The 21305-nt window shown below is 41.6% G+C and overlaps 1 protein-coding gene across 1 annotated transcript; it reads right to left on the bottom strand.

The window, feature by feature from the left end:
• Positions 1 to 755: 755 nt before the first annotated feature.
• Positions 756 to 18605, bottom strand: LOC122669937 (epoxide hydrolase A-like). The gene is made up of 6 exons (XM_043866855.1): positions 18602 to 18605; positions 8589 to 8593; positions 3724 to 4023; positions 3385 to 3567; positions 1318 to 1559; positions 756 to 1182 (listed from the first exon to the last, which is right to left on the bottom strand). Exons 3-6 carry the CDS (start codon positions 4003 to 4005, stop codon positions 936 to 938), a joined length of 954 nt encoding a protein of 317 aa, XP_043722790.1. The 5' UTR covers positions 4006 to 4023; positions 8589 to 8593; positions 18602 to 18605; the 3' UTR covers positions 756 to 935.
• Between the last annotated feature and the right edge of the window lie 2700 nt (positions 18606 to 21305).

Below are 21305 nucleotides of genomic sequence, written 5' to 3'. Positions count from 1 at the left end.
TCGATAGGATGATGTAAATCCGGGTGGTGATGCCATTGCCAACTCGTGTAGTGACCTTGGTCCTTGAGTGACCTACTGGGTCTCTTCCTCTTAAGTTTAGCGGATGAGTCTTGATGTACCTGAGTCTAGGTCGTCCTCTCTTCAGGCCATACCACGTGGCGGATCGGGGTTGGCCTCAAGTATTTATGGTTCATCAACATGGCTCGACCGATACAGCCGATATGAATCGATACCAATATCGGGAAAGACTGATATGAATCCCAATACCTATGTAACCATGACCTAGATCGTCTATTACTTCTAACCCCAGACTAAATCTTAAAATTTAGGGTAAATTACACATCACCCCCTAATTTTTAAACGAAACTCAGATCACCCCTGGTTTTTGAAAAAACTCAAATCACCCCTTCTATAATAACGATATTAGTCTGCTGTTAGTTATTGGTGTGAAAGGACTATTTTACCCATATATTAAAACATTAGAATTAAATTTACAATACTACCCTTCCTTCATCTTCAACATTGGTCAAGGTTAGTTTAAGGATTTAAATTTATAATTGGCTGACATCATCACTTAATAACATAAAACTAACGGTAGGGACTAATTTATCACATTAGGGTCTAAACCAGGGGGTGATTTGAGTTTTTCAAAAACCAGGGGATGATCTGAGTTTCGTTTGAAAACCAGAGGGTGACATATAATTTATCCTAAAATTTATAGTTCCCACAATTGCATGGCAACAGCTCCAGAACTAAACCAAAAAACGAAATAAACTATGCTTATTTTAGGCAAGAACATGCTAAGTAGCTCAAATAAGCAATGTTCGACAAAGGAACAATGAGATCATTACACCCCCCACGCACATTACTTAAAAGTGACATTAGATGTTACATAAGACTCAGGGAAAACCACAAGTAGGGAATGACAGAGCACATCAGAATCTCTGAATGAAATCCAAAATATGGTTGTTAATTTCTTCAGACCTTTCTTCGTTGATGAAGTGACCCACTCCTTCCATCACAACCACATCTTGCAGAAATGGCACATCTCTCTTAAATCCACCACCATGTATATATTGCTTGGCACCTGGTGTGTTGTATGTCAAATCCAGGTCACCTACAATAAACTTCACCGGCACTTTTACTTGTACACCAGTCCATGCTGCAGTTAGCTCCCAGTTTCTGCAATACAGAGACCAAAGAAATGAATAAATACTACCCAAGTGAGCAGAGTAACCACACGAAAAATTGTTTCACCAGTAATGTTATGGACTATAATGGTTTCAAACTAGTCAAAATTTCATGTAGCTAACATACAGATTCAGAGCTCGATAGTAGTTCAATCCCCCAGTGAAGCCTTTCGCATCGAATTTGCTAGCATAGTAATTGATGTCTTCTTCTGTCAACCACGAGGGCAAGGAAATTTGATGATCAGGTGTATCTCCAAATTCTTTGCCTTTAGGCATAAAAACTGGAGCTGGGCGGCGTATGGTTAGAAATCTCCTAAGCACATTTGCGGTACCTAAACGAGCAAACACATCTTCTACGTCTCCAGGTTCCTACAAAATAACAAGCCACTATGTTTGGTTTAAATGTATGAAATATGAACCAGCGGAACCACCATAGAAGTATAAGTTAAGGAAAACAAAAAGAGTAAATGAACATAAACCAAGAGCATCAAGTGCTCTCTTTTCACTTATAATCTAGGTGTTTGCAAGACCCAAACTCCAAAAAATTTCAAAAGATCATAAATAGAAACTCTTGTATAAATTAATACCAAGATGATAGTATCCATCCTCTATCTGCCTTACCCACTGTACATCCAAGGGAGTTGGGCTGGTGGGTTCCACAAGGGATATTTTCTAAATCAAAAGTAAATCATTCAAATTAACTTTTGGTATTTGTCCAACAAAATTGTGTGTGTGTTCAACATTACTTTTCATGACCAATTTTCCCAAAAGAATTTGATTCAGTGGATGGCTAGGATCATTCAAACAAGCACCTTTATTAATAAAGAAAATACCTAAATTGAGACCAGTAAATGGTCCACAATGTTTCAGTGGGTTCATTTATGGATGACACAGGTCGGGCCCCTTCCTCCAACTTCCCATTCTGACTCATTTCTCCCCTCAAAGGAGAGTAAAAGATCATTCAGATGCAAAGAAGTGCAAGTAGTCTAATTAATTGGCAACAGAAAGGAATTTTCTCTTATGTGGGCTTCACAACAACAGCAAAAATAAATAATAATAATAAAAAGAACGTCTCAGTGCATGAGGCTCCCACTACTGCAGGGTCTGGGAGGGACAAATGTATGCAGCCATTATACACATTACCAACATCTAAAAATTTAAACTTTTACACTGTTATACAAATGAGTGAAAAGCTCCAACTAACATAGCTGTATTATTGTACTGGAGGTATTACCAAAAAAAAAAAAATTTATTGTACTTGAGATGAAGTTGGTGGATGTCATCATTTGTAGTGAACTACAAAGATTGGTAAAGATGAGGCTCTAGAGCATTCCAGAGCAGAGCAGGACATAAATGGAAGTGAAACTCTTTTTATTTTATTTTATTTTATTTGGGTAAAGAAGGAAGTGAAACTCTGGGCTCACCCAAAATGCTCTATCATCATTTAACTAATAACAACCATGCCACAAGATGAGAATCAAATGATGCTTTTATTGGTTTTAAATGGCCTCCAAAACCGCAGTGAAGCCCGAATGTACTCCATTCTCTTATCTGAGCAAATCCAGAGTACTGGATATGGATCAAATGTAAATGGTTTGACACTGATACTAGTTCCTCCATACAAAATACAAGAGACATTCCCCAAATGGTGGTTTTGGATCTGAGTTTGGATGTATGCTTGTAGAAGCATGAGGACATTGTACTAGTTTGTAAGGGATGCAGAATAAGATTCATCTCATCAATAGTGATTCACAATATCATATAAAGGGATGAAACTGTTGTATTGCTCCATATGCAGTGATGAATTGGTTCTAAGGCATTAAGATACCAAGGAACATTTTAGGGACTAGGGAGTGTGTCAATCTAGCAAGGATTGTGAAAGTTCACTTGTTGCTTGTAGAAATAACAAAGAGAAAGTAACTGAAGGTGGCATTTACTCTTGTTTGGTTTGTCAATTATGCAATTTAAATAAGGGGAAGATGGTCTAAATAGAGTTTCTAGTGAAAATTAATGTGGTTGGTAGTTGTCAAAGGGTCTCTAAACTTTTAATCTCCAGACCCAAATCTGTAATTGATAAGGATACAAGTAAATTCTATCTCAAAGCACGTAAGATCGATCGAACACTAAGGCAAAAAAAGGTTAAGAAGACAAAAACAATAATACCAAGAAAGGAATAAGAGGGGGCAGGGGAGACCTGGAATCTGCACATATAGTAATCCTCTCCCAAGGCAGCTCGCATTCGATCGATGGGCTTGGCAGATGGGTTTCGAGGATTAAAGGCAACGCTGAGGCTGACGTGAGCCTTAACCCGGTCAGGGCGAAACAAGCAGAAATACCAAGCGATGACGGCTCCCCAGTCATGTGCCACCACAAACACCTGAAACCCTCCTCATACATGACCCACCCCCAAATATTAAGGCACAAATAACAACAACAACGAAACATACAAACTTCCTAAAAGAAGAAATGAATAATCAAGAAAAGAAATCGAAATTTTAAGAAAATTTCGGTTGAAGAAAATCAAAATCGTGACCTGATCTTGGCCAAGGAGGTCGATGAGAGCAATGAGATCGCCAACGATGTGAAAGGAGGTATAGCTACTAGGAGAGGGTGGGGCATCGGTATCACCAAAACCACGGAGGTCAGGGGCTACAGCTCGGTAGCCATGGGAAGCGAGTGCGGTCATCTGGTGCCTCCACGAATACCAGAGTTGAGGAAAACCGTGCAGAAGCAGCACCATCGGGCCTTGGCCTTTCTCGGCAACATGCATATCTATTCCATTCACCCTTACTATCCTGTGCTCAATCCCTTCCATCTCTCTCTCTCTCTCTCTCTGTGTGTGTGTATCTGCTCTGTGTTATAAGCAGCTTACAGAGCGTCCAACGATTAATCCAATTTCAGAATAACTCACAACCTCACACACTTCGTCTCCGGTGGGATTGTTTGGGTATGGAAACGAGATCCCAATCTCTTTTCCTAGTAATGCGTTCCTCTTTGATTAAACTTGCAGAATGTGATGTACCAAGTGTCGAATCTATTCTGTACTGTGCAGCTTTGGTAGCTGAAAGCAGAGACCACACTCAAGTTCCAACTTCCAACCCTCCTTATGTATATAATTTGATCAATGAAGGATGGAAAATGTGATATCAGGTATTGGGGTATTGGTATTGGTATTGGTATTGGTATCGGTATCGGTATCGATATTGGTTTACGTATTTATATCGGTAATGAACAATATTGAAAACGATACAGATATAATATCATTATCAATATTCAATACCAATCTCGTCATATCTGGTTGGTATCGAATATAAGGGAAAGAGAACGCCACCTGATCGCACAGCACACACCGTCTCTATGCCCTGACACAGGGGTGTGCAAAATGATCGTTGCACCCCTTGGAACCCTAGAAATGATTAGGGGTGTGGTGGTCATTTTATGTGCCCCTATGTCAAGCTCAATGCATTCTTTCTCCCAAAATATAAATTTAACAGGGAAGAGATCATTGTGTGGTCCACAAGGGCCTGCATGCAACATGCGAGCAAGTATTTTTTGAGCGTAATTTTCACATTTCTATGAAAATAGTGTGGTACTTTCGCATGTTTTTGTGTAAAGGCGCAGGCTAGATACGGTATCAATACTTAGAATAATGCTCATGCCTCCAACATGAATAAAAGAGTGGTTAAGAGGAAATGAAGAAGTGTGGAAAAGGACAATCACTGATGTATGAACACTACATGTATCATGTTTGATCCACACTTAAATCCAAAAGCAATCTCTTTCTGCCAAAAAATAAATCCAAAAGCAATAACGATAAAGTGAGATGATGAAAGGTTTCTAACTTCCAAGCGTTTTGAAGCAAATATAAGAAGGAAGGGAATTTTCTACGAAAACGACTGGCTGCTTCACCCCTCCGGCCCTACCCTCTTTACCATTGATGCTGTTGGACCGGATGGGGGTCTTTGAGTGGATGGGACTCAAAAGGCTATTTCAAGGCTTCCTATAATAAGGGTATGAGGTTTATAGATTATATTGATAAGGAACTGGGTGAGTCAATGTGTCGGTTCAGTACAATTACGGTCCGGTTGAATTTATTTCGAGCCGATAATACTCAAATAGAAAATCAAAATCCGAAGTTTGGTTCATATTTTATCAGGTTGGTTTAATACTGGACTCATGTCGGATCATTATCCGGCTATTACTGGTTCAATTTTACATATATATTATAGAATCATAGAAAATATTCTCACATCACCGGAAGATGTGCCATAGAATGCACATATATATTTTAGCATCTTTATTTGGTATGACATGTTTTTAAAGCCGTAAGACCCTCCTATCAAAGCGGATGTGCCATCGATGAGACTGGATACGTGACACTACATATGTATTCTGAAAATAATGATTTTTATTATTATTATTATTATTATTGGATTCAATTTGGTTTGTATTTTGGTTGGTCTGATCTGATTTCACTTTCTACCAATTTTTTATAAAATCTCGAAAAAGAAATCAAATTGAATCGAAGGTTCAATTTGGGCGTAACAGGTCATTTTGAGATTGAAAATTGACACACCACTACTAATTCAGTGAACCCTCTTAATGGGGCGAAAAGAAACTTTCTCCATAACATAAATATCTTAAGGGAGAGGGTTCTCTGGACCTAGATCCTCTGTGGTGTGGTAGGGCGTTTGATGCACATCGGATGGCCTACAACACCTAGGCACATAGCCCCATACAATGCTCATATATTGGACAGCATGCCCGGGTGCTGTAGGCTGTCCGATCTACACTGAACGCCTTGCCGCACCACAGAGGAGCCCCATCATTCTCCAATCAAAGGAGGGACACAATAGGAGAGAGAGAGAGAGAGAGAGAGAGAGAGAGAGAGAGAGAGAGAGAGATATGTAAACTCAGCCACCAGCTTGGAGATACTTTTTCTATATCTTAAATTTTCTTTCACACCCAAAGAAAATGGATGTACATTCTCTGTCTGAGGGTGCATTTGGCGTACATGGGGTAGGATAGGGACAGGATTTACATCATTTGGAGGGGTGATCATTTCACTCATTCTATGTGTCTGGCCGTACCCTGTGCCGCCAGTACAGAAAACTTTATCCCAAAAACATATATGACAAATACAACTTTTTGAAATTTTTTTTTTTTTGGATAAAAACTTTATGAAAAATTTATTGAACCTAAAGCGTTAAGAGGAATAGAAAGGCATGAAAAGGATTATCACGGATGGAACAACACCATATGATGTTCCCCACTTAGACCCAAAAGCAATAACGCTACAGTGAGAGTGCTTCTCACGTTTTCCTTTTGGCTTCTTTCTTTCATGAGAATTAGGAACTTTGAAAGAAAATTTTTTCCCTCAAACTCTCCTCTTTGATAGTTGTAATACTGCCCTTCCTCGTGTGAAGTGAGGCTTTTTCAATAAATTTCTTACGTTACCAAAAAAAAACGTGAATTAAGAACTTGAAGCAAATGTGGGGGAGGGAATTTTTTAGAATAGTAAGTCCAATAGACTATAATCGGTTGCTTTTATTGAATGAATGGAAAAATAGATATATACAATGACTTTCTTATTCTATTGACTAACTTTACAAATATAAAGAAGAGAAGAAAAGGAAGAAGTATAATAGAGAATATTGCATGCTGATCTCATGCAATAAAGGGATCGCATGCCATATGGAGAAGATCCATGCGATTGGATCTGATAATTGTCAAACTTGCCCCCAATTTGACTTAGACTTTGCTTTAAAGAGCAGGGATCAGCAACCACCCACACCAATGATCTGTGGTGTGTCAGCCCAGTGGTTACAATCAATAGGGAGCCACCGCAGATGACATCTACCATACCTGTAAGAAGGTGGGTTGCAACACCCTGCAGCTGCTCAGCCCATCACTTGCTGTACAACACAGAGCACGGGTATTTCTCTCTCTTGAGTACTAAGGGGGGGGCATGTTCTTAAATATATTCTCCTTGTATAAGTAGTAGGGTGTGGGGAAGGTACCATGTGGAAAAATAAACCCCTGTGGGAACTACAACAAAAATTCAGCAGTGTTGCATTCTCTGGATGATGCACTGGACGATTGGCCCAAAGGTCCAGTGCAAGCTCTAGTGATGCTAAAACCTGTATTTTCCTATTCTAAGTTTGTGGGAACTGAATCTACTGCTTGCAAACACCTCCTATATGTACCTTGGAATTTTAGGAACCATCCCCCATGTTGGAATCCATGTGGGCCCCACCTATGTAGCTAAGCTAGGCAAGAATAACTTTAAAAATGCATTTTTCTTGTGGGACTGCCTAGCCAAACTGACCCTAGTTCCATGTAAACTATAAATAGGGGTCCCATCCCAGAATTTAGACCTCTACTGTTCCTAACATCAGAGAAGAAAAACGAAAGAAAGAAAGAAAGAAAGAAGGAAGACGAAGGAGAGGAGAAGGAGAGCTTGTGGCTTGAGCAGCTGTGGCCGGTTCCTCCATAGCCATAAGGTAAATTAACTAAGCCTAGACTACTCTCACAACCATGACCCAATTCTGTTCTCTAAGTTTGAACCCAAGAACCATAGCCATATAGCCATGTCTCTATAGAATTTCTATGGAATCACCACTTGGAGCTCCAGGACAGCTTGGATCAGCCATGCATGCCTAGTTCTAGGAAGTTTATGTGATTCTACACTGTTTTTAGCCTGTTAATATATATATCTTGAATTCCATCCATGTATCTAGCTCAATCTCATACCTGATCATGCATGTAACTCATAGATGATAAGCTAGGAGCATGGATCTCTACATGCATGCTGATTTTAGCATGCTAGGGCTTAGGATCTTGGCTATAATACATGTGCATGTCTACTGTTGTGTGAATTATGGAAGTTTGGGAGGCTGCATGTTCGATCTCAGCCTTGCATGCTTGAATTGCTTGGTGTTTGAACCTAACCCATCAACCAATTGGTAAACCCTGTTTAGGAATCCCCAAAATTATTGCATTAGCTTAATTATAAGCTATGCTACCCCCTGAAATCATCCCAAATTGAAGATGGGAAGAATCCAATAGCCAAAACTAGGTTCTGAGTAAGGAGACCCATGTCCAACAGGGACTAGACGATGCACCGGACGTTTGACCCAAACGTCCAATGCTACTGTTCTAGGTCTAAAATGATTCTAGCCTAATGGATCAACACCCACAGGCCTAGGACAGTGTAGGGGGCATGAAAATCACTTTAAAACCCTACCCCAACCATCCTTTCCGATATCCATACCTTGAGTGTATCAGTGGGCCCAAAAAGATGTCGAAAACCAACACTGTAACCTAAGCCAAACCTGGGAAAGGAACCATGCTACTGTTTTCCCATGACTGTTGAACAATGAATAAGCAAACCTAGACCAATCCTGGAACTCTAATACCATTTTGAAACAATGTTTGACATGTTCTAATGGTTCGGTTAACATAGGTTATAACCCCGAACACGTGGTGCAGTGTCAGACACCAACTGGGACCGAGCCGGCTGAAGAACAAGCGGGATTTGCACGAAGTGAGTGGAATTACACCATGGGTGTAGGTGTAACATGACTGATGAGTCATGACAACAGTAACAACAATAATTACTGTCTTTATTCGTTTAAATTGCTTATATTCCTATTTGATTTCTGATTCATATCTGATGGCTATTGGAAGTGAATGCTAATGTTATACATGTGAAAAGGCTAGATTAGATGTTGTAGCCGGTTTGAAAATGAGGCTAGTGGTGGCCCATAGAATGGGATGCGGGGCACCACCCGACTCATACTATGTCATATAGATTGCATCTGGTTAAGGTATCATCACCCATGTTACGAACCCTTGCCAACAGGGGTTAAGGTGTTGGATGTTTGTGAGAGAAGTTATACCAAAAGGGTATCTGTTCAGCTGGGTGCCCATCTTCTAGTAAGTGGTATCACATGCTAATCTTGGAGGGGTGGTCGGGCTGACCATGGAGAGAATGCTGGAGCCGATCGATCTTCTCCAATAACTAAATGGATGTATCGCGGGAAGGGTTAGAAGCCCACACCAGGGATACATGTATTAGGGATTGTAGTAACACTTTTACCTGCCTTAGTTGTGATGCTAGGTGGCTTAATAATAATAAAGAACCTAATTTGATATAGGACTCATTTGGTTGTGCTTGCATGTGCATACATGGTCTATATTTCATTCACGAGCTCGGTGGAGCTCACACTCTTGTATATTTCTTTTTAGATGATATTGCAGGTGGACGTGATGATGGCTGGAAGGCTCATCTCGAGCAAGAGGGTGATGTTGACTATGACAGTGTGGGTGTGGACCCGGTCGGAGGTTATCCCTCTGGTACGAGTGATTACGGTGACAGTTGAAGATTACCCATGAAGGATGGGCAGCTTACCTCATCTAACCTAGGGAATCTTTTGATGTAGATAGGAATCTACTAACTTTCCCTTTTTGTATAGCTTGTGTGGGGCTTCTGTTGTCTTACCCCTTTTGTTGTTTTGTGAAGCTATTGGTTGGAGGTGTAGTGACTGCCTAGTTGATAGTGTATGTGTAAACAGTAACAATATGGTGTGTATCGCAACTTGAAGGTTAATGTAAATATTAGTTTCTGCTGTACTTTGTATTTAAATTTTTATCCATCATTATGGGTGTGTGTGTTTGTGCATGATATTAACAACTTTCGGATCCTCGGGGTTTGGCGGATTGCTACCGTGCAATTCGGGTCACCTACCCAATCCTTCCAGGAGGTGGTTTTGGGTGTGACAGAGCTTGGTATCAGAGCGAGAAGCTCTTTCTATATTCACAAACAGCAGAGATAGGACAACTGATAATGAAAAGTTAAACATATAGAAAATTTAGTAAACATAAGATCACTTGTGAATAACACACCATAGGGACTGACATAATGTAAAGGAAAATATGATTCACAAATCAAAACTTGGCATAGGACATTACATCTTGAGCAAGTTGGAAGTACTACTTCCGATTATAACTTAGAAAAAAAAAATAGAAAGCACAGCTGATAATAGGAAAATGCATTAAACATAACTTGAAAATAAAACATAGGCTTTTAAACTAGAGACATTAGAACTAGTAAGCTACTCCTGGGCTGGATCATCGCTCTGCAGAGGCTGAGGCTATCGCGAGTTAACCTGGTAATAAGAGTCCCAGAAGTCCAGTCGCTGCTCAATAGAACCTACTCTTCCCTCCAAGGAAGTAAAAATAAGGTCCATCCTCGATGACATCTGGGTAAGCTAGGTATGTATACCTCTGAACTGTGCCATCGTATCCTCCCAACCATAAGCCCCAGATACTAGAGGAGGTACCTACGAACCAGAAGCCTCTACAAGGCCATGCACAGGAAGATCACCAAACCGTGTGCCTAGATCTATAGGATCATCCCCTCTCCCATGCATCTCCCCAGTCTCACCCACTTCCCCTACATCCTCAGTTCCTTCATCCTCCTCCTCTATTTCCTCCATCTCTTCGTCAACATCCTCTGAAGCACTCTCAGGCACACCCAACATCCTCATCTTCTTGATGGAGGTCTTACTAATGGGTTTTAGCCCATTACCTCCCTCTTACTCCCCATTAAGGGAAACTCCAAAATGATAAAGACACGAGTGAGGAATCTCCCATAAGGCAGATTCCCATCAGCTGTGTTCTGGGCATGGTAAAGCATGACTTGCATAAATAGATAGGGTAGGTTGATTTTGGGACCCCCTTTCCCACCCTCAGCAGACAATAGGTAATGTAGGCACGGAGTATGGAAATAGTAACTCTGTTACCTCCCTTAGGGTAAATGTTGTAGGAGATGCACCTACTCAAAATCTTGGCTAAAGGCCTGAAGCTCCCCTCAGACTTTGGAACCCTCTCCGACCAGGTAAGAACCTTGAACACTCGAGCCCTGGTCTCCATAAAAAATTGATCAGGGATATCCACCTTGGGCTTGTAAAAACACCTACTACCCCTATCAGGTATTTGTAGGATCTCAGCCAAGATAGCTAGGGTGAATGTCATGTCCACTCCTTTCACCCTGCTCTAAAGCCCAAAACCTTGCATTCCAGCCGCCAAACCAAGGTTGCAATAGAAATGCCGAACCAGATTTGGGTAGCATGAAAGGGTAGGAGATAGCATGGGTACCCAACCCAAAGCATTGAACCTCTCAAAAAGATTAAACTGCTGAAAGTCCTCCACTTGCACCACCCTTCCATTCACAATGCTCTTATCCTGGAACTTCCCCCATTCTTGCTCGTACTCATAGCGTGCGAACCAGAAGGTCAAACTCATGCTCTTCGAATGAAGAATCACCCCCAGATGTGGGTGATGGCACGGTCGGTGATGGTGGCGGCGATGGATCATACTGTAGGCACTTGGGGGCTACTACTTTCCTTGTTGTGCTATGTCTCCTACTAGTAGACATGGCTACAATACAACAAAGAGAGAAGTTAGGGTTTATACAAAAAAAAAAAAAGGAAAAAAATTGAGAAAAGAGAGAAGAAATCTGTCAAAACTCACCTAGGGCACATGTAGATGCGAGGGAAGGATGATTTGATGTCTTGGAATGGTGGGGGGGGTAACCTACAAAACCCTTTGGGCGCAATTTGGATGGTCTAGAGCTTTCAAGAACGAAGAAAGAAGTGGGAGAAATGAGTCTCAGACTGTGTTTATAATAGTCTCCGATTCTCTGGACGATCGCACTGGACGTTTGACCCAATCGTCTAGTCAAACGTCCAAAGAATGGCTAGCAGCAGAAATGGTGATTTTTTAGTTTGGCTTGAGTCAACTTGCATAAATGGGTATTATGGACATTTTAAAACATCTGGATGGTCATGATGACACTATGAGTAAATTTAAAAAAAATATATATAATAATAATAATAATAATAATAATATAAGATATATATTAATGCAATACAAAAAAAAAAAAATTGTAAAGCGAAACCCATTGCATGTATATGTGCATATACATAAATAATGTATGAACATGGATGTAGGAACTTGTGTGTGGATGTTGTGAGTCAAAATCCGAACATAGATAGGTAGGGATGAGCAAAACCCAAATGAGTCTAACTGAATACTTTTAGGTATCAGGAGTGGCGTGCCAACATGAGCTGGAAAGAGAATTATAATTACACTGAGCTACCTCCTAAGGCCAATATTAGACTATGACTATGATGAGAACAACATTGATGAGCTAAACCAGAAGATTGAGATGATGGTTAGTGACCGTAAGTACTTATAGAACCAGATGTACTGTAATAGGGATCTCATGGCTAAAGACTTCAACATCATCGACAGAAGAGTTAATTACCTCTAATATCACACCACCTGCATCAAAAACATATTTTGTCGATGGTCTGACCTGATTCAATGTTTGATATAGGAAATTCAGGTGAAGGTAATAATTAGCATCGTCCTTTAAGTTTCAAACATGCTTGTGCCTGATTGATGCATTAAATTTTGCGAAATACTGTTGTTTTGCTTATATTTTTGAGTTACCTCATTTAAGATTCTTAACTGTATTATCTAAGTTCATGTAGCCTTAAGTACATCCATCCGAGATAGGGCAACCATAGGAGCCTAATGTCTAAAATCTCTCCATGGCAGGGTTGGTTGTGTTGTTCAGGCTCAGCAAACCCCAGTGACATGCACTACATTAGACGACTAAGAAAGAGGCTAGTTCGAATCCTGAGGATTAGTACCCAAGCAGAAAAGTATCTAATAGTATACTTAGCACATCTTGACACCAGCCGGGCGGAAGACCGCTATATTTATCTTGCTTTAGTCAACGAGGTTAGGAGTGACCTAGAGTACCTGGACTTACAGGCTTATTTTATAGAGAAAAGATTGGAACAACTTGCTTGCTAAACACAGGTATAAACCAAAAGATGCTTTCCTATTATAGAAATTGATCTTGTTGTCTTATGTGATTTTTAAGTTATATAACTCTCCTTGCTATATGGAAATGCTATTAAACTGCAACCTAGGAAGATGTTATCCTATGTATTTCAGATCAAATTTGAACTTTCACTAGTAAAGATAAGTATAGAATTATTCATATGCGAAATTCCTTTCAACAATCAAACATGGTTTACACAAGATCAAACCGGGGTGGTCATCGTGGAAGAGGCCCTCGATTCGTTCCGAAAGTTGAGCTACCGGATAGAGCCGAAGCTTAGAATTTTGAGGTATTGGTTACTTTGCCAAGAGTACCCCGAGTCATCCCAAATCTGGTGCCAGTAGCTGCCCCAGCTGCTGCAACTGTACCCCCCTCCGGGTATGGCCGCTGGTGAAGTAAATACCATCATAACAACCATGATGCAGATTATGCAACAACAAAAAGAGTTGTTGGGCTAGATGATTGCTCAATTCGCGACTATAATGCAGCAGCGAGTGGTACCACCACCACCACCCAATCGGCCCCTGCAATTTCCACCATTTGTGCCTCAACCCGTGGCGGACAGCTCCACAACTAAAGTGATGGAGAGATTCAAGAAGCTCCAGCCGCCTGCATTCTCCAAGCTTAATTCTGAGGTGATGCAACCAGAGAGATGGATTAATGCCTTAGATAAAGCATTAAACATACTTGAGTGTACCGATGCTTAGAAATTGATATGCGTCGGGTACCAGTTGCAAAATGAGGCAGAAGCATGGTGGAAGGTGACGCGACCTAACTTGGAAGCAATTCATCCAAACCCTACATTGGATCAGTTTAAGGAAGTTTTCTTTAAGAAATATTTTCCCGAGAGTTTCAGAGACAAGAAGGAAGTTAAGTTCTCTACCCTCGTATAAGGATCGAAGACTGTGTTGGATTACCAGCAGCAATTTGAGGATTTGTTCCATTTTGCACCAGAGCACATGAAGGGAGAAGCCAGTAAGATGAAGAAGTTTGAGAAAGGACTCAAGAAGGAGATCGGATCTACTCTGTCAGTCTTAGACATTCGAGACTATGCACAGATGGTCTATAACGCAAAGACCTTGGAGGATAGACTAAAGGAGCAAACCATTGCGTCGCTTGGATTGGGCAAAAGGTCAAGTAACTATCAAAATTTTGGGTGGCCAAACAAGGCATTTCGAGGGACTAGCTTGAGCCCCAATATGATACAGTATTGATGGAAAGAAATGAGCCAGACCCCTCAACCCTTTCGTCCTGTTTATAATCGGACTACTCAGTATGCTCAACCCACTCCTAGCCAAGCAACAACTGCTGCCTTGCCACCTCGACCAGCAATGAGCCAAGCGAGCCAGGCCTCTCCCTCCTCTGCACTATCCAATAAATGCTTTGTATGTAACAAAGCTAGATACCTAGCTAGAGATTGTGCGAGCCGTAGATATAACTCTTACCCATCGTTCCAGTCTTCCACTTGACCCTTTTAGCCTCGGGACAACCGGACACGAGGAAAGGTGTTTGCACTAACCAATGAAGAAGCGAAGGCGAACCCAAAAGTAATGACATGTATGTGCTTATAACACTACTAAATTATAGGAACCAAACCAATTGGGTGCAGAAAATTTGATTGCATCATTATCCTTATACAAATCCTAGGTACCTTGATTATATCATCCACTCCCGCACGAGTATTATTCGACTCGAGTGCTTCCCACTCTTTCGTATTTATTGCTTTTGTGAATAAGATGACCATCCAACCAAAGGACATAGGGCATGATTTAGTAGTTAGCACTCCGAATGGAAGCATCGTGAGCCTAAAGGAAGTTTACGATCCCTGTCTAGTGGAAATCTGTGGGAAGACCTGACAGCCCGCCTGATCATGTTTGATATGAAGGATTTTGATGTAATACTAGGCATGGATTGGCTTTCCTCCTATGGGGCAAACATCATGTGTGCGGAGAAGAAGATTTTATTTAAGATGAAGTACGGCTCGATTTTCACCTATCAAAGTAAACCAACGAAGAAACCCAAGAGGATAACCTTATCCGTCCTCCAAGCACGAAAGCTGTTGGACGAAGGATGTCAGGGCTATTTGGCCACGGTAATGGACACTGAGGTGAAGATTAGGCCATTAGAGGAACTCAATGTTGTTAGGGAGTTTCCCGATGTTTTCTCGAAAGATCTGACTTAGACCTGATCGAGAAACGGAGTTCACGATCGACCTAATCCCTGGTGCAGCACCTGTATCCAAGGCACCTTATAGAATGGCGCCTGTGGAGCTAAAAGAGCTGTAGATTCAGTTGTAAGGTTTAATAAAGAAAGGACTTATTCGACCAAGCATGTCTCCTTGGGGAGCACCCGTGTTGTTTGTGAAGAAAAAGGATGGAAGCATGCGGCTATGCATCGACTATCAGGAGCTGAACAAACTCACAATTAAGAACCGATACCCATTGCCACGCATCGATGACCTATTCAATCAATTACAGGGTGCAAGGGTTTTCTCTAAAATTGGTCTTAGGTCTAGGTACCATCACTTGAAGATCAAGGGCAGTGACATTCATAAGACGGTGTTCACAACCTGACACGGACACTATGAATTCTTGGTGTTATCATTCGGATTAACCAACGCCCCAGCTGCATTCATGGACATGATGAACAGGGTATTCCACGATGTACTAGACAAGTATGTCATCATATTTATTGATGACATCCTGGTCTACTCCAGAAGTGAAGAGAAACATGCTCAATACCTTAGGTTCGTGTTGCATTGATTAAGGGAACACCGGCTGTTTGTCAAATTTAGTTAGTGTGAATTTTGGCTCCACCAGATTGGATTCTTGGGACATATCGTCACCAAGGAAGGTATCAAAGTACACCCAGACAAAGTAAAGGCGGTTCTCGAGTGGAAGACCCCAAAGAATGCCACATAGATCCATAGTTTTCTAGGATTAGCTAGGTATTACTGTTGATTCATTGAAAATTTCTCGCGCATCTCAGCACCAATGACAAAGCTAACGAAGAAGGGTGTAAAGTTCGAATGGACCGACGCCTGTGAGAAAAGCTTCCAAGAACTAAGGAATCGATTGGTGTCGACACCAGTGCTAACCATTCCCGATGGCACCAGTGGCATGGTTGTGTACGAGGACGCATCCTGAATAGGATTGGGTGGCATACTAATGCAGAAAGGAAAGGTGGTCGCCTACGCCTCAAGGCAGTTGAAGGAACACGAGAAGAACTATCCTACTCACGACCTAGAGTTGTCCGTGGTAGTTTTTGCTTTAAAAATTTGGCGGCATTATCTTTATAGTGAGAAGAGCAAAATCTTCAGTGACAACAAGAGCCTGAAGTATTTCTTCACCCAGAAGGAATTAAACATGAGACAAAGGCGGTGGTTGGAATTAGTAAAAGACTGTGACTGCAATATTCAATAACACCCTGGTAAGGCCAACGTAGTGGTTGATGCACTTAGTAGAAAATCCCAAACCGCATTCCTCGCATCCTTGGTTGTTAGCAAACAGTTAATAGAAGAAGCTCAAAAATTTGACTTGAAACTCATGATCGAGGGAACGGCTACCCGGCTGGCAGATGGACATGCAACCGTCGATCCAAGAGGAAATAATTGAGAAGCATCCCAAAGACCCCGAGCTAGCAAAGATCATCTGGGGGATAAAGCGAGGAATTCATAAAGACCTCAATTTCTCGATAGCCAACGATGGAGCATTATGATTTAAGGATAGGCTATGCGTGCCAGATGACTATGATATACAAGACCGGATTCTCAGGGAAGCACACAACTCACCCTACTTAATACACCCAGGTAGCAAAAAAATGTATAAGGATTTGAAGAGATATTGGTGGATGGGAATGAAATAGACCATAGCCTTGTATATGTCAGAATGCCTCACCTGTCAGCAAATAAAGGCAAAGAGACATAGACCTTATGGACTGCTACAACCACTTCCAATTCCAGAGTAAAAATGGGAAAGGATTACCATGGATTTTATGATCAATATGCCTAACACGAGAAAGGTAATGAATGCAATTTGGGTGATAGTCAATGGACTAACCAAGAAAACCCACTTTGTTCCCATCAAAACAACTTACTCCATGGAAAAGCTTGCCCAGCTCTACATTGAAAATGTGATCTACCTGCATGGTGTGCCTGTCAGCATCGTATCCAATAGGGACCCCCGATTCACATCAAGATTCTGAAAGAGCTTACAATGGGCCTTGGGTTCCCAGCTAAATCTTAGCACAACCTTCCATCCCCAGACAAACGGACAATCCAAAAGGACCATTCAGACTCTAGAAGACATGCTCAGAGCCTACGTATTAGAAATGAGGGATAGTTGGGACGCCCACATTCCCTTGGTGGAATTTGCCTACAAGAACAGTTACCATGCCACCATTGGCATGGCACCATATGAAGCCCTGTATGGCCAGAAAATGTTGCACACCATTATACTGGGACGAAGTCGGGGAACGAAGGTATCTAGGTCTTGAGATGATACAAGCAACTTGTGAGAAAGTGGATGTGATTAGAGAAAAGATCAAAGCAGCTCAGTCTAGGGAGGAAGGACATTGAGCTTGGAGTTGGCGAGAAGGTATTTCTCCGAGTTTCTCCAATAAAGGGGCTGCTACGATTCAATAAGAAGGGAAATCTGAGCCTGAGATACATCGGCCCGTATGAAATTTTGAAGAGGATTGGACCAGTAGCGTATCAACTAGCCCTACCACCATCTTTGGAAGGCATCCATGATGTATTCCATGTGTTGATGCTAAGGAAATATATCAATAACCCAACACATGTACTCTCGACCCAACCAGAGCAACTGGATGCTGATATGCCCTATGAGGAACAGTCGATGGAGATACTAGACAGAAAGGAGCATAACCTCCGTAACTGCACGTTCGCATTCGTTAAAATTCGATGGGGGAACCGCCCACTAGAGGAAGCATCATGGGAGCGTGAGGAGGAAATGCGTGCTAAATATCCTTAGCTTTTTGGCCCATAAGGTATGTCAATTTTGAGGACGAAATTTCTATTAGGTGGGGAGAATGTCAAACCTGCCCCCAATCTGACTTAGACTTTGCTTAAAGAATAGGGATCAGCAGCCACCCACACTAACGATCTGTGGTGTGTCAGCCTAGTGGTTACAATCAGTAAGGAGCCCCTGCAGATGACATCCACCATACCTGTAAGAAGGTAGGTTGCAACACCATGCAACTGCTTAGCCCATCAACTGCTGTATAGCACAGAGCACAGGTATTTCTCTCTCGTGAGTACTAATGGGGCCATGCTCTTAAATATATTCTCCTTGTATGAGTAGTAGGGTATGGGGAAGGTACCATGTGGAAAAATAAACCACTGTGGGAACCACAATAAAAATTCAGCAGTGCTGCATTCTCTGGATGATGCACTGGACGATTGGTCCAAAGGTCCAGTGCAAGCTCCTGTGATGCTAAAACCTGTATTTTCCTATTCCAAGCATGTGGAAACTGAATCTACTGCTTGCAAACACCTCCTATATGTACCTTAGAATTTTAGGAACCATCCCCCATCTTGGAATCCATGTGGGCCCCACCTATATAACTAAGCTGGGGAAGAATCACTTTAAAATTGCATTTTGCTTGTGGGACTGCCTAGCCAAACAGGCCCTAGTTCCATGTAAACTATAAATAGGGGCCCCAGCTCATAATTTAGACCTCTACTGTTCCTAACATCATAGAAGAAAAGAGAAAGAAAAAAAGAGAGAAAGAAGGAAGAGGGAGAGGAGAAGGAGGGCTTGTGGCTTGAGCAACCTTGGCCAATTCCTTCACAGCCATAAGGTAAAGTAACTAAGCCTAGACTACTCTCATAACCATGACCCAATTATGTTCTCTAAGTTTGAACCCAAGAACTATAGCCATATAGCCATGTCTCTGTAGAATTTCTACAGGACAGCTTCGATCATCCATGCATGCCTAGTTCTAGGAAGTTTATGTGATTCTACACTATTTTCAGCCTGTTAATATATATATATATATATATATATATCTTGAATTCTAGCCATGTATCTAGCTCAATCTCATGCCTGATTATGTATGCAACTCATCAATGATAAGCTAGGAGCATGGATCTCTACATGCATGCTGTGTTTAGCATGCTAGGGCTTAGGATCTTGGCTGTAATGCATGTGCATGTCTGCTGTTGTGTGAATTATGGAAGTTTAGGAGGCTGCATGTTCTATCTCAGCCTTGCATGCTTGAATTGCTTGGTGTTTGAACCCAACCCATCAACTAATTGGTAAACCCTATTTAGGAATCCCCAAAACCATTGCATTAGCTTAATTATAAGCTATGCTACTCCCTGAAATCATCCCAAATCAAAGATGGGAAGAATCCAATAGCCAAAACCAGGTTCTGAGCAAGGAAACTCATGTCCAACAGGAACTGGATGATGCACTAGACATTTGACCCAAACGTCCAGTGAAATGTCCAGTGCTGCTGTTCTAGGTCTAAAATGATTCTAACCTGTTGGATCAGCACTCACAGGCCTAGGATAGTGTAGGGGGTATGAAAATCACTTTAAAACCCTACCCTAACCATCCTTGGTGATATCCATACCTTGAGTGTATCAGTGCACCCAAAAAAGTGTTAGAAACCAACACTGTAACCTAAGCCAAACCTGGGAAAGGAACCATGCTACTATTTCCCATGACTGTTGAACAATGAATAAGCAAACCTAGACCAATCCTAGAACTCTAAGACCGTTTTGAAACAATGTTTGAAATATTCTAATGGTCCAGTTAATATAGGTTATAACCCCGAACACGTGGTGCAGTGCCAAACACTGACTGAGACTGAGCCGACTGAAGAATAAGTGGGATTTGCACAAGGTGAGTGGAATTACACCATGGGTGTAGGTGTAACATGACTGATGAGTCATGACAACAACAACAACAATATTTACTGTCTTTATTCATTTAAATTGCTTATATTCCTATTTGATTTCTGATTCATATCTGATGGCTATTGGAAGTGAATGCTAATGTTATACATGTGAAAATGCTAGATTAGATGCCATAGCCGGCTTGGAAATGAGGCTAGTGGTGGCCTACAGAATGGGATGTGGGGCACCACCTGACTCATACTATGTCATATAGAATGCAACTGATTAGAGTATCATCACCCGTGCTACAAACCCTTGCCAACAAGGGTTAAGATGTTGGATGTCTGTGAGCGAACTTATACCAAAAAGGTATCTTCTCGACTGGCTGCCCATCTTCTAGTAAGGTGGTATCATAGGCTAATCTTAGAGGGCTTGTCGGGCTGACCATGGAGAGAATGCTGGAGCCGATCGATCTTCTTCGACAACTCAATGGGTGTATCGCGGGAAGGGGTTAGAAGCCCTCACCAGGGAGACTTGTATTGGGGATTGTAGTAGTACTTTTTCTGCCTTAGTTGTAATGCTAGGTGGCTTAATAATAATAAAAAACCTCATTTCATATAGGATTCATTTGGTTGTGCTTGCATGTGCATGCATGGTCTATATTTCATTCACGGGCTCGGTGGAGCTCACACTCTTGTATACTTCTTTTTAGATGATATTGCAGGTGAACGTGATGATGGCTGAGAGGCTCATCTCGAGTAGGAGGGTGATGTTGATTATGACAGTGTGGGGTGTGGATCGAGTCGGAGGTTATCCCTCTGGAATGGGTGATTATGGTGACAGTTGAAGATGGCCCATGAAGGGTGGGCAACTTACCTCATCTAAACTAGGATTCTTTTGATGTAGATAGGAATCTACTAACTTTCCCTTTTTGTATAGCTTGTGTGGGGCTTCTGTTGTCTTACCCTTTTAGTGTTTTGTGAAGCTATTGGTTGGAGGTGTAGTGACTGCCCGGTTGGTGGTGTATGTGTAAACAGTAATAGTATGGTGTGTATCACAACTTGAAGGTTAATGTAAATATTAGTTTCCGCTGCACTCTGTATTTAAATTCTTATCCATCATTATGGGTGTGTGTGTTTGTGAATGATATTAATAGCTTCTGGATCCTCGGGGTTTGGCGGATTGCTACCGTGCAATTTGGGTCACCTACCTAATCCTCCCAGGGGGTGGTTTGGGGTGTGACATTAATACTCCCCCTCAAGTTGGAGCGTGTAGATTTTGAACGCCTAACTTGGACATGAGGAACCGGAATTGGTCCTGCCCAAGTGCCTTC

Source organism: Telopea speciosissima, chromosome 7, assembly GCF_018873765.1.
Source record: "Telopea speciosissima isolate NSW1024214 ecotype Mountain lineage chromosome 7, Tspe_v1, whole genome shotgun sequence".
NCBI classification, from domain to species: Eukaryota; Viridiplantae; Streptophyta; class Magnoliopsida; order Proteales; family Proteaceae; genus Telopea; species Telopea speciosissima.
Note: the sequence above shows the minus strand (reverse complement) of the source record. Positions and strands in the feature narration are given on the sequence as shown.